This window comes from Pogoniulus pusillus, chromosome 27, assembly GCF_015220805.1.
Source record: "Pogoniulus pusillus isolate bPogPus1 chromosome 27, bPogPus1.pri, whole genome shotgun sequence".
Taxonomy (NCBI): Eukaryota; Metazoa; Chordata; class Aves; order Piciformes; family Lybiidae; genus Pogoniulus; species Pogoniulus pusillus.
Window position 1 is genome coordinate 16,621,306 of NC_087290.1, and position 26,155 is coordinate 16,647,460.

Here is a 26,155-nt window from a genome sequence, read left to right on the forward strand (position 1 = left end):
GGCTGGCTAGTCTGGAGAGGGGATGGCTGAGAGGAGATCTAATAAATAGATGTAAATAGATGAGGGCTGAGGGTCAGGAAGGGATAAGGACTTGTCAGAGCATATTTAGTGTCCATTTGCTTGACAACCTTGAGACGAGAAGCTTACTGATTTCACAAGAAAGCCTAACATCTCCAAAATAAGTTTTCCAGGATCTTATGCAAAAGAAGAAAATTGTCAGCAATGTACTTAGTCTCAGCATGCTCCCTGCAAAAATAATAGAGTGATTTAACAACTCTCCCCCTATTGTGCCCTGGTGAAACCACACCTGCAATACTATGTCCAGTTTTGGCTCTTCAGGTCAAGAGAGACAGGGATCTGCTGGAGACAGTCCAGCACAGAGGCATGAGATGAGTGGGGGACTTGAGCATCTCCCTTACGGAGAAAGACTGAGAGCCCTGGGGCTGTTTAGTCTGGGGAAGAGAAGGCTGAGAGGGGATCTGATCAAAGTCTATAAATAGAGGAGGGGTGGGTTTCAAGTGAAGAGGGCCAAGGTCTTTTTGGTGGTGCACAGCAATAAGCCAAGGAGCAATGGATACAAACTGGAACAGAGAAGGTTTCAGCTCCACATGAGGAGAAACTTCTTTACAGTGCGTGTGACAGAGCCCTGGAGCAGGCTGCCCAGAGAGGTTGTGGAGTCTCCTTCTCTGGAGACTTCAAAACCTGCCTGAATGCATTCCTGTGTGGACTTCCCTAGGGGATCCTGCTTTAGCAAGGGGATTGGACTTGATCTCTGGAGGTCTCTTCCAACCTCTAAAGTTCTGTGATTCCTGGCAATGCCAGTTCTCTGTAATGTACATAGCCCCCTTGAATCAAGTTTGTCTCTCTTGTGTCTGATTAAGAGGCTATATTACTGTTTCTCCAACATGCTGTACTTAGTATCTTGGTATACAGCACAAGCAGTGACATACGGGTGAAGCCCTTTTAGACTGCTTGAGGAAATTTAGGATGGCTCCATTAACACCAAGGAACAAGAAGGGTTCTGCACCTGGGCTGGAACAATCTTCACTATCAATGCAGACTGGAGGATGAGGCAATAGAAAGCAGCCCTGTGGAAAAGGACTTGAAGGTGCTGATGGATGAGATGCTGATAGACGAGACGCTGGCCTTCAGGAGAGACATAACATGGCTTGCTATTTTCATTCATGAGCTGCAAGAAAACACAGAACTACTGTTTGATGAAAGTGTCAGAAAAAGGCATCCACAGTGTTGAACAAAAAGCAAAACCGAATCAGAGCTGTGAACTTAGAAGTCACAGGACAGGGAACTAGGAGCGGCTGGACCTCCCGAGAACAATGTGCCAGTTGTACATAGCATGACACAACTTTAGCGGGCAGCTGAGTGCAATGGAGCAGGGTATGCGGGGATTTTGCTACTGCATGGCCTCATGTAAAGACCCGGACTTGTGATGCAGTTTATTGCAGACTGCGCTGTTCCTGCAGTACAGCACCAGCGCAGGAGCACAGACTATGCCCAGGCCAGCGCTCCAGGTCAGGGCTTAGCGCTGCCCACGCCCAGCGCGGTCCTTACACTCCGCCAGGGGTGGCACTGCAGCTGCCAGTTCCCTGCTCCGCGGTGCACATGTGCATTGCTCATCACCTCCCGCAATTCGCTCGCCAGGCCCGCACCTCCCGAGGCGGCACAGCCTCCTCCGCCCAGCCCCGCCACCCGTGGCCACCGCCTACGCCAGTGCCGGGCCGAGGCCCAGGAAGCGAAACCACTTTGACACCCGGCACCCGAGGTGGCCGCCTGGCAGTGCGGTCGCGGCCACTCCACTCGCTCCTGGGAGTGGGGGCGGGGGAGCGCCGGGGGAGGGCGCCGAGCCGCGGCGGCATGGCGGTGCGCGGCCAGCAGCGCGGGGCGGCCGTGGAGGAGCTGTGGGGGGTGTTGCTGCCTCCGCAGGAGGACTCTGATTCGGAGGCCGAGGAGGAGGCTGAAGAGGACCCGCACTTCGCGGAGGCTGCACTGCTGGAGGAGTCCAGGCCGGAGTTGGCGGCCGCGCTGCCGCCGCGCCGATCTGGTGAGGGGTGGCGGGAACGGAGCGGGGCCGATCAGCGGGCAAGGGGGCGGACGAACGAGCAGCCTCCGGTGCCTTCCCCTGCCTGTGGCATGCCTTGGAGGCAGGTTTGGGCTGGGAGGAGACGCTGCTTTGCAAGCACGTGAGCTGCGCTCGGCGTCCGCGCTGGGGCTGGGCCGGCCGCGGGGCCAGCCTCGCGTGGGGGGTGGCGGCGGCGCGCGGGCTGCGCGGGCGCGGAGCCTTGGCGGCTCTGGCGCTGTCTGTGCGCGGTCCTGTGCCGTCTGCAGCCGCTTCGCGGGGATCGGCGTCGGGACCTGTCTGCCGATGCGGAATGGTGCAAAGGCAGATCAACGCCAAACTCTGCCCCCGGTTAGTGAATTCCTTACAGGGGAAAATAATCTGAGCTCGGTGATCGATCTCAGACGAAGTAACAGAAGGGAAGTGGCGTCTGAGCTTTTGTGTGGTCACAGCACTGCACCAGTAAGAACAGAGAGAGTTTTTGAGTTAACTTGTCACACACACAACAGGCGTTGTAATTCCTGTGGGTACGTCTGCTTTTTCACCTATTGGACACATAAGAGATTCACTACTGGAGGTTAACGATTCCCTTCTGGAAGTTTCTGTGTGGAACAGGAGGTAAGGGAACGGCGATTGCCTGCTGGAGGTTAATGGCTCCCTACTTGCGGTTACTTTCTGTTAAGAACAGGAGATGAGGGAACAATGTTTGCCTAGCAAATAATATTTTGTCCAAAAAATAGTTTAAAAATACCTAATTTGAGCTGGGTAACGAGGAGGAGAGCGGTGGTGAAGTTGGTGCGGACCCAGGGGCTTTTGGTGGCTCTGGTTTGGTGAGCAAGGGGGCCTGCTGAATGCAGGTGCTTGCTTTGTTCTGGACGTGATGTTCAGTCTCCGGTCAGGCGATGGCTTGAGCAATGGCGTGTCAGTTTTTTGTGAGGGAAAGAGGATGGAGAGAGGAGGCAAACCAGATCACACAAAATGGCAAGCGTTTACTATATTAATTGCTCATCATTTTGGTGGTTTCGGTAGCAGGGAGTACTTAGCATAGGAGCGTTATCTGAAGTGAATGCAGGCACCCTGATGCAACAGTTCGCAGTATCACAGTATCATCAGGGTTGGAAGAGACCTCATAGATCATCAAGTCCAACCCTTTACCACAGAGCTCAAGGCTAGACCATGGCACCAAGTGCCACGTCCAACCTTGCCTTGAACAGCCCCAGGGACGGCGACTCCACCACCTCCCCGGGCAGCCCATTCCAGTGTCCAATGACTCTCTCAGTGAAGAACTTTCTCCTCACCTCCAGCCTAAATTTCCTCTGGCGCAGCCAGTTCCTGGCAAGGGGATTTAAAATCGAATTGCAAACTTGTCATAAGCAGTGTGTGATTTGGACCACGCAGTTGGCTTACTAAATGTTCATATGTGAGCTTAATTCTGTCGTTCTGGCACTTAGAGGAGCAGTTTTCATGCTTGCTTCTGGTTTCGCTTTCGTTTCCACATGCTGCTAGGAAAACTGATCTCGGGAGGCTTATGAACATCCCAGCTTTACTTTCACTGCTGCGACTTAACAAAAAGACGAAACTGAGCTTTGAACAAACAAAACGCTTCATCAGACGAAGCTTTTGCATCTTTACGACTATCAATTAACAGTAGCTTTTTTTTTTTCCCCTTCTTTTTAATGATTCAGTTTTTATACAAGAAGACCACTCCAAAAGAGAGTATCAAGTAGTTGGACGTTTTCCATTAGTTGGTCCTTGGTGGAGGGTTAACGTTAAAGTTAAAAAAATAGGGGCTAAGTACTTCGTGCAAGGATATCCTTCGTATTTCCTGCGGACTGACATAGAAGAAAACAACCGCCAAGTCTTTTCCCTCTTTCTCACGGCCTGTGATGTTCCTGAGGCGTTTAGAAGAGGTTTTTTTGCTTGGCTCCCTATGGATTCTTTGCTGAGTTTTAGAAACCTTGAAGAAAAGCTAAAACAGTTCCAAGTTTCCCAAGTACAGGCAGAGAGGAAGCAAAGAACCACCAAGGATTGCGACATCTTCTACTACGTTTCAAAATCGCGTAGGTATATGCTGTGCTGTTTGGATTGTTTTATAAGCTGCTGTGTTCTGTCTCAGATATTCTCCTTAAGCTAGCAGGTCTTCACATAAAATCTATATTCAGGTGAATTTCAAACACGAAAAATTTCTTTTTTATTTCAGATTTCAAACGTGAAAAGTTTCTTTTTTATTTCGTATTTCAAACATGCAAAAATTCTTTTTTTATTTCAAATTTCAAACGCAAAATTTCTTTTATATTTCAAATTTCAAACATGCAAATTTTATTATTTAAATTTTGCATTTCAAACATTTAACATTTCTTTTTTTATTTCAAATTTCAAACGCAAAATTTCTTTTATATTTCAAATTTCAAACATGCAAATTTTATTATTTAAATTTTGCATTTCAAACATGCAAAATTTCTTTTTTATTTCGGGTTTCAAACACACAAAGATTATTTTTATTTTGAATTTCAAACATACAAAGTTTCTTTTTTGTTTCAAGCCTGCAAAATTTCTTTTTTCTTTCGGGTTTCAAACACACAAAGGTTATTTTTATTTTGGATTTCAAACACGAAAAGTTTTCTTTCAAATTTCAAACGTGCAAAATTCCTTATTTTGGATTTCAAACACACAAAGTTTCTTTTTTTGAATTTCAAACATGCAAAAATTCTTTTTTCTGGTTTCAAACACACAAAAGTTTTTTTTTTTATTTCAAACATGCAAAGTTTCTTCTTTGTTTCAAATTTCAAACATGCAAAATTTCTTTTTTCTGGTTTCAAACACACAAAAGTTATTTTTATTTTGGATTTCAAACACGCAAAGTTTCTTTTTTCTTTCAAATTTCAAACGTGCAAAATTTCTCATTTTGGATTTCAAACACACAAAGTTCTTTTTTATTTTGCGTTTCAAACACACAGAGTTTCTTTTTTGTTTCGAATTTCAAACATGCAAAACTTCTTTTTTATTTTGGATTTCAAACATGCAGAGTTTCTTTTTTACTTTGGATTTGAGGGCGATGGGACAGCTGTCCAACTGAAGACAAGCATACAGTTAGAAACACATCAGAACTTTCCTGAATTCTCTAGGCTTTACTAAGTAGAATTCTCAATGCTAGGGATGCAAAGGCACTGGGGCTGACTTTTTACAGGGTTCAGTACTGTTTAAATAGGATGTTGTGGTTTTTTTAGGACAAATACATGTTCAGAAATAGTTTAGCTGCTGCCTTGTAGTGGATAGCAGCAGTCCAAATCAGCTTCACTGAACAGGCTATCACAGTGGTTTTGAATCCTGCTTGGCTTGGCTGAGGAGCTGAGTGTGGAATCGCTGGAGTCTCCCTGCATCAGCCATAACAGGATCCTCAGCAGTCCTGAACTATGTTGTTGTGACTACATGAGTGTTAGAGCTTGGAGTGTGCTTTTGAAGACAGAATCTCTCTTGTCCCCATCTATTCCCCAAGAGTATTGACTGTTACCCTGCTGGATGAAACCCAAAAGATGTGTTCCAGTTGCACATTTGAGTTGGAGGACCAGACTATAGCTGGTCTAAAGCAAAACACTGAAATACAGAAAGTCCAGAAGTCTGAGATGTTTTGCTCTGATGAGATCTTTTTTTCATCCTGATGCAGACACAGGCAGTCTGGGGTTGGTGCTGTGCAGAGTCACTTTGGTGTCAGTGCTGTGGGGCTCAGTGCTCTGAATTGGAACAGGTGTTTTAAATTCAGCTGCAGCTGTGCATAGATCTGTACAGACAGGTTGGTCTTTCTGCTGTTGTGTGCAAGCAAACGAAGTCTTGCAGTACCTAGCTTACTGGGCAGTGTCAGGTCAAAAGGTGGAGGTACTTCAGAGGTCAGACCATGTCTGAAGAGTTTAGAGCTCCTGCTCTTTACTCCAGATCACTTGTAAACTGAGGAAGATTTTCACAGTTCTGTGGACTTTCTTGTTCTGTTTTTGTGATGGCAGAAAAGTTTGTAACCCATGTTCGTGGACTTTAGAACTTTTGATGTGGAAGCTTGGATATAGTTTGCTGCATGACTTTTAATGGGCTATATAGATCACTTCTGATTGAGATTTGTCCAGCATGTTCATGACTTTTCAGAGGTACAGGTTGCACAGTGTGCTTAGGTGCACTGCTCACTGCTCTTGTAGCTGGTGGACTTTTCCTAGCATCTAATTTAAGTTACTTTGCTACAAATTAAGGTTTCCTCTTTATCATTGGGCCAAAAAAACACAACCTAGACCCTTGTATGTCATGTTGCTACTATTGCTGTTATCATATTTTTCTGGTTGCCATTTGTTGTTATGGGCTTTATCAGTTTGTTCTTCAAGCTTTCTGGATAGCTGTTGTGTGGATATAATGTGTGTTGACCTTTCATGTGTTTTAAAGGGAAAAGGTTTTCTCTTTGCCCTTCTGTAGGCAAGATTGGTCAGAACAAGTACTGGAAAAATTGGTGATTTAAACTTGGAATTAGGCATTTCCTTAGCACTTCATTAATGTGGTGATTTTCCCTTGACATGAGGTAAAACTTCTAAAAGTCTCACTTTTGTCCAAAATATGTTTTTTTTTTAAGCAAGAGGTAGAGCAGATCAGTTTCGTTATTGCCATTTTGCAGATTCCAAGGCTGAATCACAGAATCAGTCAGAGTTGGAAGGGACCACAAGGATCATCTAGTTCAAATCCCCCTGCCATGGGCAAAGACACCCTACCTTAGACCAGGTTGGCCAGAGCCTCATCCAGCTTGGCCTTTAACACCTCCGGGGATGGGGCCTCAACCACCTCCCTGGGCAGCCCATTCCAGGCTCTCACCACTTTAATGGTGAAGAACTTCCTCCTCACATCCAGGCTGACTCTCCCCACCTCCAGCTTTGCTCCATTCCCCCCAGTCCTGTCACTCCCTGATAGCCTAAAAAGTCCCTCCCCAGCTTTTTTGTAGGCCCCTGCAGACACTGGAAGGCCCCAAGAAGGTCACCTGGGAGCCTTCTCCAGACTGAACAGCCCCAACTCTTTCAGGCTGTCCTCATAGGAGAGGTGGTCCAGCCCTCTGAGCATCCTCGTGGCCCTCTGATAAAAACAGGGAAACAGCACTGATAAAAACAGGGAAAGTGATAGTTTAAGGTCATTAAGACAGCCAGTGGAGAGCAGCTTTTCTACATTCTGCTACTTGATACTGCAAATTTAAAAATCTCTTGTTTTGGGTTTTAAACATCCTTCTGTACATCTGTGAAAATTGTCTTGGGTAAGAGGCAGGTGTGCTGAGCTCTGAGCTGACTTTCTGTTAAATGCTATTGAGTATGCAGTTCAAACCAGGTCTATAATGCATATTTTCCAAACAAGCTTATTCAGTTGCAGCTCACAGGTGATTTCTTTACATAATTTTTCCCCAAGGCAGTTCAGGGAAAATAGACTTTCAAAGAATTTGAAAAAGATAGAAGAATAAGAAATTGAAAGAAATTTAAGATGTTTTGGATGCAAGGGAGGCAGAAAGATAAAAGGCAGAGCGAAATTAAATTGCCTTTACCAGGATCTCTGTATAGTGCTTATAACTTTCTTGGTTTCTGGTGCATACAGTTGCAGGAAAGGCAGTGTTGGTAGCTCTGACTTTTCCAATGATACTGGAATTCCTGCCAGTTCTTCTGCCACGCCATTTTTGCTGCCTTGTGGATATGCTGTCTTGGCAAACAGAGACTGAAAAAAACAATGGGATGGATGATAAGGAAGTATGTTTTCAAGAGAAGATGCTAAGAAAATTGGATGAGATATTAAAGGACGATCCATGGAAACTTGGATTCAGTAGGGTAAGTAGTGTTAGGAGGGCTGAAAAACTGTGGCATTTGTATAGATTTGAGCCATTGGAATACAGTGGCATTCCAGAGAGTCACACAATTGTTCAGGCTGGAAAAGCCCCTTAGGATCACCAAGTCCAACCCATATTCCTATCCTACAAGGTGCACCCTAAACCATATCCCCAAGCACCACAGCCAAACAACTTCTAAACGCATTCAGGGTTGGTGATTCCACCAGCTCTCTGGGCAGCTCATTCCTGTGCCTGACCACCCTTTCCATGGAAAAATGTTTTCTAATACCTAGTCTAAACCTATCCAGTGGCAGCTTGAGGCCATTCTATCTTCTATCACTAACTACCTGTGAGAAGAGTGCAGCACCAGCCTCTCCATAAGGTCCTTTCAGGTAGCTGTAGACAGCCATGAGGTCTTCCATCAGCCTCCTGTTTCAAGCTAATCATCCCGAGCTCCTTCAGTCACTCCCCATCAGATTTATTCTCCGGGCCCTTCCCCAGCTGCCTTGCCCTCCTCTGCACTGGCTCCAGCACCTCCACAGCTCTCTGGTATTGTGGTGCCTGAAACTGAGCACAATACGTAAGGTGTGGCCTCACCAGAGCAGAGTCCAAGGGGACAATCACCTCCCTGTTCCTGCTGGCCACAGCATTTCTAATCCCAGTCAGGATGCCACTGGCTTTCTTGGCCACCTGGGCACGTTGCTGGCTCATCTTCAGCTGCTTGTCTGTTACAACCCCCAGGTCCCTCTGCCAGCAGTTCTCCAGCCACACTGCCCCAGGCCTGTAGCATTGCTTGGGGTTGTTGTGACCCAAGTGCAGGAGCTGGCATTTGGCTTTGTTTAAACTCATCCTCCTAAAGCTGCCCCATCCATCCAATCTATCCAAGTCCCTCTGCAGAGCCTCCCTACCCTTGTGCAGGTGAACACTCCTACCTAACTTGGAATCAGTTATGTTCAGTTTACTAACTGACCATTTGTAGGTGGTAAGCTTAGTTAATTTGGAAATAAATGGTTTACTGGACTCAGTTTTAGCATAGGTTGGTTTGGTTTTTATGTTTTGTTTCAGATTCATTTCAGAAGATTTTAGGAGTGGTTCTGTTACAGCCATTTGTTTAGTCTGCTTTACAAGGAACAGAAAATTAGATACTTGAGGTAATTGGGCCATAAGTAAGTAAGCTAATTTAAACCACTCAAGTTTAATGTTCCATTCAGTTTTACACTGACAAAATGAGATTTTCTGCTCTTGAAACATAAAGCAGTATCTCTGCTTTCGTAGTAGAGTAGGTAAGGTACTCTATGAGAGGTTATCTGGTCTAGTGGTTCTCCTTTTTTATAGTGGGATTTGCTGTTGCTGTTTACCTTCCTGCTTTCCTTTACTATGCCTGCTGTGCAGCTTTGCTGCTGCACCTCACCTTAGCACTCCTGTTGGAGCTTTAATTTAATAGTTAGGTGTGATTACTTAATCCCTGTGCTTCAATTCCCAAAGTGCTTTTACTCACAGATGTTCTGATTTGCTTCAAGATCTCCAGTTTCAGAGGTTCAGCATCTAGCCAACATATTCCAGTATTTCACATCCTTTCCTTGAAAAAACTTCCTGATGTCCAATTCAGTGACTTCTTGCTCTCTTGTTTATTCTGCCAAGGACCTACATTCTCTCTGCCTGTTTTTTTTCTTCCTTTAGTTGCTGAAAGACTCTTTAGATTTTCTGTTTTACACAGAAGGGTGACTGGAGTTATCATTTCATCTTACTTTTAACTATCTTGTTTTCATACAGCTTATAGAATCATAAAGTGATCTGGGCTGGAAGTGACCTCCAAAGGTCATCCAGTCTAACACCCTCTCCTGTCAGCAAGGGCATCCTCAACTAGATCAGGCTGCCCAGAGCCCTGTCAAACCTCACCTTGAATGTCTCCAGGGAAGGGGCCTCAACCACTTTCCTGGGTTACCTGTTCCAGTGTTCACCACCCTCATGGTACAGAACCTGTTCCTAACATCCAATCTAAATCTGTTCTCTAGTTTGAAGCCATTGACCTCATCCTGTCACTGCAGGCCTTTGTAAACAGTCTGTCTCCAGCCTTTTTGTAGCTCCCTTCAGGTACTGGCAGGCTGCTATTAGGTATCCCTGGGGTCTCCTTTTTCCAGGCTGAACACTCTCAGCTCCCTCAGCCTGTCCTTGTAGCATTATAACTTTGTACATTATGAAAAGTACATATTTTTTGTTAGACTTCCAGCCTCTGAATTGCAATGTGTTTACTAGGAGGAACGTTAGCAGGAGGCTAACATCCTCTGAAATAAATACGTGTTTGCTTTTATTCTTTCTGGGGAGAAGATCACCTATAGGGAACTGAACCTTTCTTACTGTGAGGCAACATGGGCTGCCTTCTGCCAGTGTGAGCACCTCCTCTGGAAGATTCCTGACTTGCAGAAGAATGCATTAATTCTGTATGATCAGCTCAAGAAACAGTGCAGAGAGATGGGACACACTTACGAAGACCAAGATGAATTAGCTCGCTTCGTATCCAAGGATATGTCCATTGAGCACGTTTGGCAGTCTCTTGAGTTCTTGAAAGATCAGAACATAGTGATTAGGGAGAAGAAACTGGTGTTTCTGCCTCATCTCTACAGATCTGAAAGAGACATTGCCACATGTATAGGTGACCTTCTGTTAAACGACTCATGGCAGCTGGAGGTTGATGTGAGAAAGGTACTGAATGGTCCTGTGACATCGAGAGAAATAGAAGAGAATAAAATGAGCATTACCCAGGCTCAGGAGGTGGAGCAGCAGAAGGGGAATTGTCCAGACAGCTCTGACTGTGGAAATCACTTTCCTGAAAAGGAACTGGAGGCTATGTCTGCTATCCAAACTAAAGCAGAGGTGGACTTGGATCAAGTGACTGCTATGGAAAAGATTTGTTCTAATCCTGTCACAATCATAAGTGGAAAAGGAGGCTGTGGGAAGAGTACAATAGTTAGCCGCCTCTTTAGTCACTTAAAGCAGATGGAAAAAGAAGTGGAAGCTGCTTCCAAGGACTTTGAAGAAGACCTGGATGCATCTGAGGAATGGAATACCTTTGATCATCTGTCAGAGGCAGAAAACATGTACACAAAAAAGATGTTGAATGTACTGTTTGCTGCACCAACAGGGAGGGCTGCCAGCCTTTTGCGTGAAAAAAGTAAGCTTCCTGCGTATACACTGCATCAGGTAAGGAGTGGGTTTGTTTGGCTGGTTTTCTGTTTGTATTCTCAAAGACTCTTGTAGTTTAGAGCCAGGCAGTTGCCTCTCTTACCTCTTCCAAAAGGGGTCAAAGAAAATGCCTGTGCACAGGATTGAAGTGGAAAGTTTGAATGGAAATGCTTTTCACAGCTACATGCAACAGTACAAAGCATGGAAAGTACACAGAATCCATGGTCTGCCTTGGCCATGGCTCTCCAAGAACCTCCTTAGGCTGAAGCTTCATACAAACCTCCCTCTAAACCAGGCCAACAAACTCAGGCCTTCGTGCCTCCCCTCCACTATACCTCTATATCCCCATGCCCAAACAGTGTGTTGCGCCTAAAATTTGGCTTGTTAGTTCCAAGCCCTAATGTGCAGCATTGCCAAAGCTCAAACCAGGCCTCACTCACCCACAAAAGAGGTAACAGCCTGCATGTGCTCCTGGGAGCAGAGAGGGAGGGAAAAGGGGAAGAAACTTGTAAGCAGCTAGTTTTATAGGCATGCAGGACTTGTGGGAATGGAGTACACTTCCCAGTCCACCTTCTGGACCACTCTAGCCTCTGGAGGTCTGTAACTTTACGGTTTCTTAAAGGCATCCAGCCTCAAACTATGACAAAGACATTTTGGTGCTGTCCATTTGTGTTTTGATGGGGGAAAAAAGAAGGGCAGCTTGTTGCTGAAATGTGTAGCTATTAATGGTAATAATGCTTAGGTCCAGCTTGTCAGCATTTGAAAGGCAGTGTTGCATTTTGAGGAATCATAAAGCTGTCATTTGAAATACATTATTTGCTGTAATTTGGGCATGTTTTTTTTCTACACACAGATTTGTGACATTATAGAGCATCTGCTGGTTTTAGCTTCTCATATTTTGGTTTTTGTTTGGGTGTTTGTTTGGGTTTCTTTTGTCAAAGAGAGAAATACTTTCTGGGTGGCAGAGCTTTCTGTCGTCTAGCAGTCGTACTGATACCTGCACACACATGAAGGGAGCAGTAGCCTGGGGTTGAGTAAAGAGATACATTTAATTCACACAGTGCTTCCTCAATTAGTGATAAATAGTGTGCAGATTTTTAAGAGACAAGTAGAAAGCAAACAACTTGTTAATAAACTCAGGTCAAGCCTCTGTTGTCCTGGATAGTGGAAGGTGCCAAGAAGACATAGTAATAATATAAAAAGTACTTTTTCTATCTTTGGGGACTGGATAGTTGTCAGTTCCTCTTCCCTGGGCAGTGTTGGGGATTTACAAATGTCAGCAAGTTGTAGTAGGAGGTGGTGTGTTACTGAATAACCTTATAACCTTTAGGGACCCTAGAGGAAAAATAGGATGCATTTCTGTGCTTTTGGGTGAATGTGATAATCCCAGATAGAAATGCGTTCACCAAGGATTAAAAAATAAGACTCAGCAGTTGAGACTTCTGAATTTTTACAGGTTTTAGAATTCCAGATAATAGCTCTAAATGAAGCACTGAAAGCTGCCACGCACTCTGGCTACCTTTATCAGACAGTTGTTTACAGCTGATTTATTTTGGTTTGTTTCTAGATCATCTATAGTTTTAAGTCATGGAAGCAAAGTGGGAAAGTTCTTCCGTGGAAGTTTCATCATGTGACGGTTCTGGTTGTGGATGAAGGAAGTTTGGTGTCTGTGCACGTCCTTAGTTTAGTTTTAAAACTCTTGTGTGAGCATTCTCAGCTTGCCAAACTTATTATTCTAGGTAAGTGAAACAGCAAATTTATCATTATGCAGTATTTATTAATACACAAACTACAGTGTAAATATCAGAGCTGCCACTGAGTCTCCTAAACCCCTCAGAATGTTACGTTGTTCTGTACTTGGACATTTCTGCTGATGCATCAGGTCAGGTGAGACAGTTTTCCATCTCAGCTGTCAGTATGAAAGTTATCAGTGTCTTCTGTCCTCTGTTTAGTAGTGTTTTGGAACAGTGCATCCAGTTCTGGGCTCACCAGTTCAAGAGGGGCAGGGATCTACTGGAGAGAGTCCAACAAGGATGCTGAAGGGACTGGGGCACTGCCTGATGAAGAAAGGCTGAGAGTCCTGGGGCTGGTTACTCAGCAGAGATGACTGAAAGGGGATCTAATAAATCACTTGTGCCCTGGGATAGGACAAGGAGCAATGGCTGGAAACTGCATCACAGGAGGTTCCATCTCAACATGAGGAAGAACTTCTTGACTGTAAGGGTGACAGAGCACTGGAATAGGCTGCCCAGAGGGATTGTGGAGTCTACTTTTCTGGAGACTTTCCAGCCCTGTCTGGATATGTTGCTGTGTGACCTGTGCTAGATTTTCTGGTCCTCCTCTGGCAAGGTGTTTGGACTCAAAGATGTCAAGGTCCCTTCCAGCCCCTAAGATCCTGTGATCACAGGATCTGTAATTCACAAAGTGTAAAATCAGCCTTGTCTGCTTTCTGAGAGGTTTGCTTTGTAACATGCCATTTATGGCACTTACAGCTCTCAGAACATGTTTGCGTAAGATGTGTTCATCATGAAGAGTGATTTGCACCTGCTGGTAAAACATTTACTGACGGAGGAATGTGGAAAATTCAAACTACACCACAGCCTGATTCAAGAATCTGTGAATCTGTTTGGGTAGAATTTCATTTCATGTGGATTGTGTTGAGGGAGCAACATAACTATGGAAAGGATTGAGCATTGATTAATTCCAGTGGTTTATTTTCAAGGCAGTTTTTTTTAACATATAAACTATTACTGCTTCTCACAGACCAAAACTTGCATTTTGTTTAGGTGATACAAGACAACTGCCAAGCATAGAGCCAGGAAACATGTTAGCTGATATGTTTGAGGGTCTAAAATCAAGAGGCTTCACTGTGGAACTGCGAACTAATCACAGAGCCGAATCACAGCTAATTGTAGATAATGCATCAAGGTAGGATTTCCTTTTGCATGTAAGAAGAATCCTTGCAGCAGGCTTGGCAAAACAGTAGAGCATCCAGGTTCAGCTCTATAGTATTGACTCTCTTACAGTTTCTTCTTCTAAGTCACTAACACTGATTTTAAAAACAGACTTTCCAGACAACAGCAAAATGCCACAGATTTATCCAGGAGTCTATGTATTGGACAAAAAAAATCCAACAGTGTGTGCTGAAATACTCTTGAATTTTGAATCATCAAATTCAGTTTTTATCAGTATTCAGTTATCAAATGTTGTCTGTTGTTTTTCAGATGAGCTGTGCATGCACACATCACTTAATGCCTTCTGAACTAACCTAACCATTGCTCCTCTAAAAAGGAAGTTTTAAAGACATGAGTGCTAAGTGTGACAGCAGCTAAAATAACTTGAGAATGTAGATGTCAAGGACCATTAAATCATAATTCCTTTGTGTTTTTTTTGCAGTATTAGTACTTCCAACCTCAGAATGTTTCCAGTACTTGCATGACTTTTTGTCTGGAAATTATCCTGTTCACTCAGTGCAGGGTTTCATTTTTACACCACGAACAGCAAAATCTATGTCTGAGTGCCCAGGACCTTTCCATGTGGATTGGATTCTTAGAATCTTCTGAACATCTGCAAGTTGTCCTGAACTACCAAGTGTTTTACAGCACTATCACTGGTGGTTTGGGTTGAGTTTTTTTTGGAAACACCTCTGCATTACTGCAGTCTGCTCCCATGAGAACTGTAAAGTATCCCCTGCTGTGCTGAAAGGTTTAGAGAATAAGTAACTACTTCTTTCTTAGTGTAAAATCAAGTTATGCTTAGAAGAGTTTTTGATGTGTGTAGTTTAGATGACTAGATTTATAAATGATTCATTCCAGGCTGATGGAGATGATGATGATGTGCTGGTATCCTTTAACTAGAAATAATTTGTCTTTTCTTTTTTCCCTCCTCTGCTTTGGTCAAGAATCTCTCACCGGAAGTTTCCTGAATTTGATGAAGTGCTGAAAGTTTCTGACTGGAATAAGGAAATGACAATGCCAAGCCCAGAGAAGAAATTCATCCTTGTTGCTTTACCTGCTGGCGGGGATTCTAGCAGTGCACATGGTCAGTTTATGATCTTGACTTTCCCTGTTTTGCTGGAACTCACATGTTGGGAAGATTTTTAGTCTGCTTTTGTTGGTGGTATAAATTGAAATGCTGAGTTCATGGTTTACCAATATAGGCTGGGCATTGAGTGAATTGAGAGCAGCCCTGGGGAGAAGGAGTTAGGGGTGCTCATGGACGAGAAGCTCAGTATGAGCTGTCAGTGTGCTCTTGCAGCCCAGAGACACAACCAGAGCCTGGGCTGCAGCAGGAGAAGCGTGGGCAGCAGGGTGAGGGAAGTGAACCTTCCCCTCTACTCTGCACTGGTGACCCCACTTAGAGTACTGCATCCAGTTCTGGAGCCACTATTACAAGAGGGATATGGATGTGCTGGAAGGTGTCCAGAGAAGGGCCACGAGGATGATTACAGGGCTAGAGCTGCTCTGGTGTGAGGAGAGACTGTGGGAGTTGGGGCTGTTCAGTCTAGAGAGGAGAAGGCTCCAAGTTGACCTTATTGTGGTCTGTCAGTATCTGAAGGGGACCTACAAGAAAGCTGGGGAGGGACTTCTTGGATGTTGGGTAGTGATAGGATTAGGGGGAATGGAACAAAGCTAGAAATGGGTAGATTCAGAGTGGATGTTTGGAAGAAGTTCTTCAACATGAGAGTGGTGAGAGCCTGGAATGGGTTGCCCAAGGAGGTGATGGAAGCCTCATCCCTGGAGGTGTTTGAGGCCAGGCTGGTTGAGGCTCTGGACAACTTTATCTAGCATGAGGTGTCCCTGCCCATGGCAGGGGGGTTGGAACTGGATGATCCTTGTGGTCCCTTCCAGCCCCTCAGGATCACCAAGTCCAACACATAACTCTACAAGGTGCACCCTAAACCATAGCCCCAAGTGCCACAGCCAAATGACTTTTAAATACATCCAGAGTTGGTGTCCCAACCACCTCCCTGGGTAGCCCATTCCAATACCTGACCGCTCTGTCTGTGAAAAAGTTTTTCCTAATATCTAGTCTAAACCTACCCAGTGGCAGCTTGAGGCTGCCTCTTGTTCTATCACTATTTACCTGGGAGAAGAGACCAGCACCAACCTCTCCACAACATCCTGTCAGGTAGCTGTAGACAGCCCTGAGGTCTCAAAGAAACATTCTCAAGTTGCACCAGGGGAGGTTTGGGTTGGATATTAGGGGAAATTTCTTCAGAGAAAGAGTTGTCAAGGCCTGGCACAGGCTTTGCAGGGAAGTGGTGGATTCACCATCCCTACAGCAATTTAATATGGATGTGATGCTGAGGGATGTGGTTTTGGAGTGGTGGACTTGGCTGTGCTGGAGTAACAGTTGGAGCTGGTGAACTAAAAGGTATATTCTAGCTGAAATGATGTTATGATTTTCTGTATCACTCTTGTCTCTCAGACTTTAATAGTGGGATAACCACATGGTAGATATGTGGGTGCTTTGTGATGTGAGTGTTTTTGGGTGGGAGGGTGTTGTTGTTTTAAACAAGTGGAAATGTCATCAAAGCAAGGCATAAGCAAAGGCAAATCAGTGTTGGATTATGGTTTGCTTGCTGGTTTTTTTCTTTCTCCCTTAAATTCTTTGTTCTGCATATTTTTATGCTCTGCCTTTTTGTGTCTTCTAAAACAGATCTGCAAACAGCCATAAAGACTTTACTTAAGAAAGGACCAGGATTGGAGGATGCCAAGCAGTCACAGTTCATTGCTTTCAGAAGGTAAGACAGCATACAGGTAGACATTGAAAAAGATCCTTGCTAGCAGCTGTAATCTAAAAATAGCTGAATGTGTTAAGTTGGAGAGATTAGTGGCAGCACCATGAAATTGGTAGAGAGAACAACAGGACAGGTGTCTTTTCCTGTAGCTTCTGCTTGCTTCCAGTCTCTCCACAGAGAGTTGCTTCATTTCTCTATAAGCTTAATGTCATATTGCACCATGATCTCTGCCTTTGCATTTATGTTCATCTGTATTGTTTAATGTTAAAGAAACAAGGGTGAACATAAGTGGTCAGTTTGTCTGAGAGCCTAAGCTCTAGTGGTTGCTAACAGAACGTTAAGGACTGGAAGGGACCTGCAAAGCTCAGCCGGTCCAGCCCCCCTGCCAGAGCAGGTGAACCTAGAGCAGATCACACAGGAACACATCCAGGTAGGTCTTGAGTATCTTCAGAGAGGGAGACTCCACAGTCCCCCTGGGCAGCCTGTTCCAGGGTTCTGTTACCCTCACACTGAAAACATTTTCCTCATGTTTCCATGGAACTTCCTATGCCTCAAATCCCACCCACTCCCAGCTCCCCCTTGGCCTAGCACTGGGCATCACGCAGCAGAGCCTGGCTCCAGCCTCTAGGCACTCACCTTTACATCTTTATAACCATTCCTGAGGTCCCCTCTCAGTCTCCTCCTCTCCAAGCAGTACAGCCCCAGCTTCCTCCTTCTGAGGAAGATGTTCTACTCTCCAGTATTTTTGTGACTCTGTGCTGGACTCTTTCAAGTAGTTCCCTGACGTCCTTCTTGAACTGAGGGGCTCAGAACTGGAAACAATATTCCAGATGCAGCTGCACCAGGGCAGAGTAGAGGAGGAGAAGAACCTCCCTGGACCTGCTGGCCACACTTTTCCTGGTGCACCTCAGGGTGCCATTGGCTCTCTTGGCCACAAAGGCACATTGCTGGACCGTGCAGAACTTGCTGTCTTGTAGGGCTCCAAAGTTTTTCTCCATGGAGCTGCTCATCAGCAGGACAACCCCGAACCTGTACTGTTTTAATTCTGCATTTAAATGTTCAAGTATCAGGGGGGTTAAAAATTAAATAAGTTACCTACTTCTAATACCTCACAGACAAAAAAATATATCCAAACTTTAGTTTTCCTTCCTTAAAACATGATCTAGGTATGCATTGCAAACATCCTTGCTTTTTTTTCTGTAGTTTTTGACACAAAACTGCTTCTCTGAACTCTTCATCAGTGATTACTTTTAAGTCTTGGTGGGACATCACTGTAGCAATTCTTTTCCCTGTTATTTATAAATTGATGTGGCATTGGATGTGATTGTGTGTTTTGTACGTCATGATGTTATTTGTGTTCTTGTTTTGCATGCTTTAGGCAAGATTGTGATCTAATAAATGAACTTTGTTGCCAACACTATTCAAATCACGTAACCAGGTAAGCCAAGGTCTTGCACTTTTTCCTTTGAACAATTTCGTTTTGGTTTTGAAAGTGTTACAGAAAAGCTTTCAGTGTTTTCTCTGGATCTGGTTAGTGGTGATAGGAATAATTCATAGAATCATCTTTCTTTGATGGCTTCTTTAATCTCAGCCTGGACTGGGAACAGAGTAACATAAATGAAATGTTTGCCTTCCATTTAAATTGTCATTTTGTGAATGCCAAGATTTTGAGTTACTGATGAATATTTAACAGTGACATAAGAACAACTTGGGAAAAAAAAACCTCCATGATTTCTAAATAGATCCCAGATCACAGGGTGTTAGGGGTTGGAAGTGACCTCTGCAGATCTTCCACACCAACCCCTCTGTCACAGCAGGACCAGAGAATCTAGCACAGGTCACACAGGAATGCTTCCAGACAGGGCTGGAAAGGCTCCAGAGAAGGAGACTCCACAGCCTCTCTGGGCAGCCTGTGCCAGGGCTCTGGCACCCTCACACTCAAGAAGTTCTTCCTCATGTTGAGCTGGAACCTCCTGTGCTGCAGTTTCCATCCCGCTGTCCTATCCCAGGGCACAAATGAGCAGAGACTGTCCCTGTCCCTTCCTTCCTGACTCCCAGCCCTCAGCTATTTACATCTGTTTAATTAGATTCCCTGTCAGTCTTCTCCGCAGACTAAGCAGCCCCAGGGCTCTCAGCCTTTCCTCATCAGGCAGTGCTCCAGCCCCTTCAGCATCCTTGTTGCCCTCTGCTGGACTCTCTCCAGTAGATCCCTGTCCCTCTTGAACTGGGGAGCCCAGAACTGGATGCAGTATTCCAGGTGGGGCCTCATTAGGGCAGAGGGGGAGGAGAACCTCCCTCAATCTGCTGGCCACAGTCTTCTTAATGCACCCCAGGATCCCACTGGCCTTTTTGAAGGACTGTTGGCAGCAACATTTTGGCGCTGCTACACATTACTCTGTCTTACAGTTCTGGAAACGTCTTTTAAATGTGAGTTTTCTTAACGGTTTTGAACACCATTGAGGATTTTATCTGCCCCAAGTATAGGGAGGGGAAAGATAAGAAACACTGTGAGGTGCATTTACAGAGTATGCTTTTACCATTGCTCCTTTTTGCTTTCCCTGACCTAGAGACCATAAAAACCGACTTGTGTTTCAAGTTGATGACAAGATTTCCTGCATGAGGAATACGTATCTCAGGAATCTCTTGGCAGACTCTGGTTCTGAAGGGGATTTTGATCACCAGGATTGCCAAAGTGGAAACCCAACCCTGACTGCAGCTCTTGCTGAGGATGACAGGCGACTATGCAATGGAGATATATTTTTCATAACAGAGGTAAGAAGTTACTTTAATATTCTACAAAAAGCCATCTTCTGGAATCCTTTATTGCACTCCGCTGGCATTGCAGCTGGTGTAATGTAAGGGAAAGCCAGCACGTGGCCTCAGGCAGCTGTATGCACACCAATCAAACTGCTGCTGCAGGCCTGCTGCTGAGTGTTGTGCTGTTTCTGTAGGATGTAGTCATTGATAAGCAGCGCTTCCTGACGATCAGCAGCACCTGCGGCTCCACTTTCCACGTCAAGTTCAAAGCGCTGAAGAAGCTGTGTCACATAAAACATGCTTGGGCCAGGACTATTCACACTTTTCAGGTAAAAAGAGAAAGCAATCAGCTGGTAGAACTTTCTTGTGGCTTTTTCTTGCTAATGCACTGTATTTTCATGTGGAGGAGTAAGATCACAGAATCACAGGATTGTTGAGGTTGGAATAGACCTCTGAGATCGTCAAATTCAGCCTGTGACCTAACGCCACCACCACATTGACAGACCATGGCACTAAGTGCCACGTCGAGTCTTGGCTAAAACACCTCCAGAGATGGTGACTCCACCACCTCCCTGGCCAGCCCATTCCAGTCTCTAATTCCCCTTTCACAGAATCACAGAATATTAGGGGCTGGAAGAGACCTTGAAAGCTTAGCCAATCCAACCCTCCCCCTGCCAGAGCAGGAGCACCTAGAGCAGATCACACAGGAACACATCCAGGCAGCTCTTTAATATCTCCAGAGAGGGAGACTCCACAACTCCCCTGGGCAGCCTTCTGTCCCCCTTGCAGTGAAGATATTCCTCCTCAGGTTTACATGAAACTTCCTCACCTCGACTCCCTGCCATTGCCTTGGCCTGTCATTGGGCATCACCCAGCAGAGCCTGGCTCCATTCTCTTGGCACTGACCTTTACACCTTTATAAACATTCATGATTAAACCTTTCCATCAGGAAGTGCTTCCTAACATCCAACCTAAACCTTCCCTGGTGCAGCTTCAGGCCAAGGTACTTTCTTGATGTTAACATTCCCCAAATGCAAGATAGAAAATACTCTTTGAAAGTGTCCCCAGTTGTCTACATCTTCCTTGTCATTGTAAGGACAAAGCCCCTCAGGATCATCAAAGTCCCTAGTAGAACCCTACTCTGCAAGATTCACCTTAAACCTAAGCACCACATCCAAACAACCCTTAAACACATCCAGCATTGGTGATTCCACCACCTCCCTGGGCCGCTCATTCCAGTTCCTGACCATTTTCTGCATGAAAAATACTTTCCTAATGTCCAGTCTAAACCTCCCCAGTCTCAGCTTGAGGCCATTCCCTCCCCTTGTTCTGTCTCCAGTTGCCTGTGAGAAGAGCCCAGCAGCAGCCTCTCCCCAGGATCTCTTCAGGTAGTTGTAGACAGCCTCCCCTTACTCAAACTAAAATGACTTGCTGGAGGTCTTGGTGTAATAAGGTGTTCTGTCCTAACCGTGTGGCAGGGGTCAGAGGAGAACACTGTTGTCTACGTGGTGGGCAGCCCGGGCCGACAGCACTGGCAGCACGTGTACACGGCCGTGACGCGGGGCCGCTGCCGCGTCTATGTTATAGCTGAAGAGCAGCACCTCAGGAGGGCAGTCACCAACAAGAACGTGCCCAGAAAAACTCGCTTGCAGAGGTTTCTCAGAGAGGCAATCGCCGAGACAAGCAGATGTCCTAACCGACCTTCCTCTGCCTTGGTGAAGAGCTGGCAGAATCAAAACCCTGAGACTCAGCCAGTTTCTTTAGCTGAAGGTGGTCTCAACCCACCTGAACCTCTGACTGACTTGACTGAACAGCCAGAGTTTAGTTCAGCAGCTCTCAGTGAAGACAGGCAGAAGGGCATTTTCCAAAGCCCACATAAAAGACAACAAATGCTTCTGGAGAATTCTGAGGATGCTGCCAAAGTGCCCTCTGTAAGTATTTCCTTACTGAAGAAACCTTTGCACCCTTTCACCACCCGGCTACTGTTAGGATTAGTTTATTATTGTGACCAGTGAAACAGCTGAGATTGGCAGGTATTTCCCTAGAGTAATATATGACTAACACAAAGAGGGAGAGGTAATTATAAAGTCAGCAGCAATAAACCTGTACATCCTGTACCTCATTGCAGTGGTCTCTTGGCTAGTGTATGCCTTGCGTACAGACATCAGGTTTTAGGAGCTGAGCTGCTGTGAAAGGTTTATGTAAAATGTTGGAAGTTATGTAAAGATTTGAGTTATCATAGAATGGTTTAGGCTGGAAGGGACCTCAGAAGGTTATGTTGGAAGATTGATGTAAACTGTTGGAAGTTAATCTTTGTACAGTCAAATGTGCTCAACAGATGCTTTTTTTCCCCATTATATTTAGTTTCTGAGTTCTGACTTTGCGAGGGGAAGAGTTGGGTTTTAAGGTACGGCTGTATTTTGGTTCTGGTTCAAACTCTGATACCATTTATGTTGTGTTTTGACAGGCAACAGCAGCACAGGATTCCCCACTTGGGTCTACCAGACTGCAGAATCTCACGCTGGGAAAACCAACTCCTAGGAAGCTATTCAAAAGCTAACAGACAATTAATTGTCCTTGCTATGAAGCCTTCTTGGACCTGTTTCAGGAGTTTAGGAACAGAGAAGCTGGGTATGCAGATGGATGTTCTATGAAGAACAGTTTGTTTTGTCTGTTTGTTTTGTCTGTTCTGTGATCTGTTTAAGTAGGAGATTCCTTGATGTGTCAGTAATCCAAAAGTCACATCATTCTTCTTTTGTTTTGGAGAAGAATGAACTTAGAGGTCTTCAAGGATCCAGATGGTCCTCCAAAAACGTAAGTGAGGATTTGTGGGTTTAAAGATTTGAGCCCTCAGCTCTCCATACCAAGGTGTGTCTATCTCCCAGTGCTACAGAATGGATGAAAAGCTGTATGGGTGTGCCAGAACTGCAGGCTGCTCTGGAGTAGTTTGGAAAGAAAACTTACTTAGATTACCCTAAGGTAGCAGAATTATGGGCATGAAGCTTTGAGGATTTTAATCTTCTTGTTATAAACAGGAAGAAAAAAATTGCAGTTGATCAGTGATACAGGAAATTCCCCCACTTGCTGTAGCTGTTCTTACCCTTGGTGTTTCAGCTACCATTCCATGCTGCTAGTGACCTTGGTTAAAAAAAAAGGAACACTGCCAAGTCAGAGTTCAAATAGGATTCCCATTTCAACAGTTCATTTGTGTACTATGCAACTTGTTGCAGTTAAAGACTGCTTATCAATTAGCAGACAAACTGTATGAAAATTTGGCCAACTTCCTTATTACTTTTAGCAAGGTGTTTGGTTGGTTTTTGTTACACAGAACAAAAGAAATCTAAACATTGCTACTATTTTGGGGCCAAATCGGGGAGGGGAAGAATCACAGAATTGCAGAATGTTAGGGGTTGAAAGGGACCTCCAGACTGCCTCGAGTCTAAGCCTCCTGCCAAATGCAGAATCAGATCCCCTCTGTCTCAGGAATAAACAGCCCCAGAGCTCTCAGTCTCTCCCCATAAGGGAGATGCTCAAGTCCCCCAGACATCCTCACGGCTCTGTGCTAGACTCTCTCCAGCAGGTTAGGTCCCTGTTTCTCCTGAACTTGAGCCCAAAATTGGACACAGCATTGCAGGTGTGGTCTCAGCAGGGCAGAGTACAAGGGGAGAAGAACCTCCCTAGCCCTGCTGCTCACACTTTTCCCTGATGCACTCCAGGCTGCCATTGGCTCTCTTGTCCACAGGAGCACATTGCTGCCCCACCAGCACTCCAGGGTCTCTCCATGGAGCGCTTGTCCTTACCGAGCTTCCTGAGGTCTGCCTTTCCCCAGCTCTCCTGCTGGGCAGTAGAAAGTAGCAAAACTCTCCTGTTAGCAGTGTCCTTAAGTCACTGTTTATTTATTTCAATGTATACAGATCTTCCATACAAATATTTGCAACAGTCTGGATTTCAAAAACCGTATAACAGGGACGATAAATATCATGCTATTAAAGTATTAAATTTGTACAAAAATACTTTACAGTTTAATACTTATTTGTTACAAATAAAAATACATATTTAGGTGACTGATGAAGGTGTTTTTTTTTTCCCTTTTCTTTTTAATTATGATTCAGCATTGAATATCCTTCTGACCTTTTCTGGCAGTGCTGAACTAGAAATCGGAGATGCTGTTGTGTGCAGGGCAAGGTGAGCTTGTTCATGTATTGGAAACAGCAACAGGGGAGAACAATTAAACAGTTTCAATTGACCAGAAACAACTCTGTAAGGTGATTGCTTTAGATATGGAGACTCTACAAATGTACAAACCCAGTATCTTTATACTCACCAAGAACAAGAATTACCAAGAACAACTTGAATACTGGAATAAACCAAAGCAGCTGCTGGTGAACATAGAAAGCAACTGGCAGTATTTTATTGCTTGGGTGGTGGGAGAGAGAGAGGGAGGAAGGAACCTGTGTGGTGTGTTTGTAAACTATATTTACAGTTTCAATTCTAAAAATGTGTTGTGGAGGGAGGGTGATGTTTGCCATAAAGAGGGCTGAAAACAAAGCAAATCAAATGGGACCTTGGTGGTCCCTGCATGAAATTGTTTGACTTGCAAAGCTCAGGTGTGCCAGTAGGAGCTGACAGGTTTATGGATTGTTGAAGCTTTTGTCTCAATCTTCCACTGACAGTTAAAAAACTCCTATTTGAGTTTTACCCTTGTAAGTAATTCTCTTGAGGTTTTATCCCACTAAAAAAACCCAGAGCCTCTGATTAATCATTCCCACAGATTGCAAGACATAACCGTTAAATGTTTAATTGCATAGGGAATAACTTAACCTTCTAATGGGATCTACCCAAGTGGGGGAGTTTTGCTCACCCCATACTGCAGCTTCCTGAAAGCATTTAGTTCAAACATCTTTGTCTGAAGAGTGCACCCTTCTTGCTAGCAGGATAAAGGTCCTTAAAATCACAGCATTTAACAGGAAAACCTGCTCCAAACAAACATACCAACTCCTCCTTGCCCACCAGACAGCACCTTTCTGATGAGATGTTTTTAAACCCCATGAAACTAGGGCACAGGGACAGCAGAGATTAACTCCCTGCTTTTGCCTCAAACAGCAGCTGCTGAAAGGAGAGGAAGAATTAAATGAGGTTTAAAACATCTCCCCCTTTTTCAGAGTTGCACTGTCAGGGCTGGGACCTCCAAAGCTCATCCAGTCCAACCTCTCTGCCAGAGCAGGATCACCTAGAGCAGATCACACAGGAACACATCCAGGCAGGTCTTGGATACCTCCAGAGAGGGAGACTCCACAACCTCCCTGGGCAGCCTGTGCCAGTGTTCTGTCACCTCCCAGGGGAAACATTTTCCTTAGGTTTCCACGGAACTTTTTTTATCTGGGGGAACAAAAGGCCCTTAGGATTTTCCTAGTGTAGCTGCTAACAGGTTGTTTAGAATGGAATGACACAAAGAAGAATTAAACCTTTTAAAAAGTAACCATGAATTAATAGAAGCCTTGAGACAGACAGACTGACCTGTGCTTTTCAGTGCTATGTAAGCATCTGAGCCTCAATCTCAGCTCTTTAAAGGAGTTTAGCACCATAATTGTCTTCTGTTACCGAACATCCTGCCGAAATGACTCTCTGCTATAATGTGTTTGTAGGGTCCCGTGTCTCTGTGCTGACGTTAGCGTGTCCACTCTGGTGAAGGAAGGCAGCATTCTGGTCACTCCAGTCCCCACTCGCTGCACGCTGTTGCTCTGAGCTTCCTTTCTGAGACGCCAGTGGGTTTCTGCTAATCACCAGTTCCAGCTTATTGCCAGATTCGGCTATCAGGGGCACAACCAGACAGCAGTCAAAGTCTCTGGTGCGGACGTGGTTTACCTGGTGATTAGAGGATTGAAAATCACAGAATGTTAGAGGTTGGAAGGGACCTCCAGAGATCATCCAGTCCAACTCCCCTGCCAAAAGCAGGATCCCCTAAGGTAGTCCACACAGGAATGTATCCAGGTGGGTGTGGAAAGGCTCTGGGCAGCCTGTTCCAGGGCTCTGTTACCCTCACTATAAAGAAGTCTCTCCTTATGTTGAGGTGAAACCTTCTCTGTTCCAGTTTTTGTCCATTGCTCCTTATCTTACTGCTGTGCACCACCAAGAAGAGATTGGCACCATCCACTTGGCACCTATCCCTCGGATATTTATAGACATTGATCATCGCAGGAAAAGGAATAAAAGCACAAGAGAAACAGGTTTGTCCCATTTAACCATGGTGTCAGGTGTGAAGGCACCAGAGAAGTTTCCTAGCAGCTGTCCCAATGCCCACTCCATAGATGATATTTAACAGCACAGTTTGGCTGTTGTTCCTGGGTTTTATTAATCTTAAATGCAACAGATCACACTGAAGATCTCAGTTCAGCTGAAGTCTTCCCTGGTTGTATTTGATAGGCCTAGTTGACAGGAATTTGGTTTTCCATCACGGTCCAAACTGGCCATGTGGGAAGCCTGACACTCAGAACTGCACTACCACAACTACATCACACAACTACTTGGATTAAGTGCAGGCAATTCTCAATCAAGAACAGCAGAAATT

At 44.9% G+C, this 26,155-nt stretch overlaps 2 protein-coding genes across 14 annotated transcripts in view; one reads left to right on the top strand and one right to left on the bottom strand.

Moving 5' to 3' along the window:
- Nucleotides 1-1,832: 1,832 nt before the first annotated feature.
- On the top strand, nt 1,833-23,784 carry HELB (DNA helicase B). 2 transcript variants are annotated; one of them, XM_064166297.1, is made up of 14 exons: nt 1,834-2,059; nt 3,760-4,134; nt 7,679-7,905; nt 10,233-11,105; nt 12,655-12,826; nt 13,874-14,015; nt 14,989-15,128; nt 16,749-16,833; nt 18,209-18,268; nt 19,398-19,602; nt 19,782-19,916; nt 21,066-21,518; nt 22,055-22,218; nt 23,700-23,784. In XM_064166297.1, exons 1-13 carry the CDS (start codon nt 1,873-1,875, stop codon nt 22,145-22,147), a joined length of 3,147 nt encoding a protein of 1,048 aa, XP_064022367.1. In that variant the 5' UTR covers nt 1,834-1,872; the 3' UTR covers nt 22,148-22,218; nt 23,700-23,784. The 2 variants fall into 2 exon arrangements, with proteins under 2 accessions (XP_064022368.1, XP_064022367.1); XM_064166298.1 differs by lacking the exon at nt 18,209-18,268 and having other exon boundaries at nt 1,833-2,059.
- Nucleotides 23,456-26,155, bottom strand: part of GRIP1 (glutamate receptor interacting protein 1) — a 358,558-nt gene continuing 355,858 nt past the window's right edge. For all 12 annotated transcript variants that reach the window (XM_064166286.1, XM_064166284.1, XM_064166290.1 and 9 more), the window contains one exon: nt 23,456-25,452. In XM_064166286.1, coding sequence (XP_064022356.1) covers nt 25,216-25,452 — 237 coding nt within the window. In that variant the 3' untranslated portion in view covers nt 23,456-25,215. The remainder of the gene's footprint in view (nt 25,453-26,155) is intronic.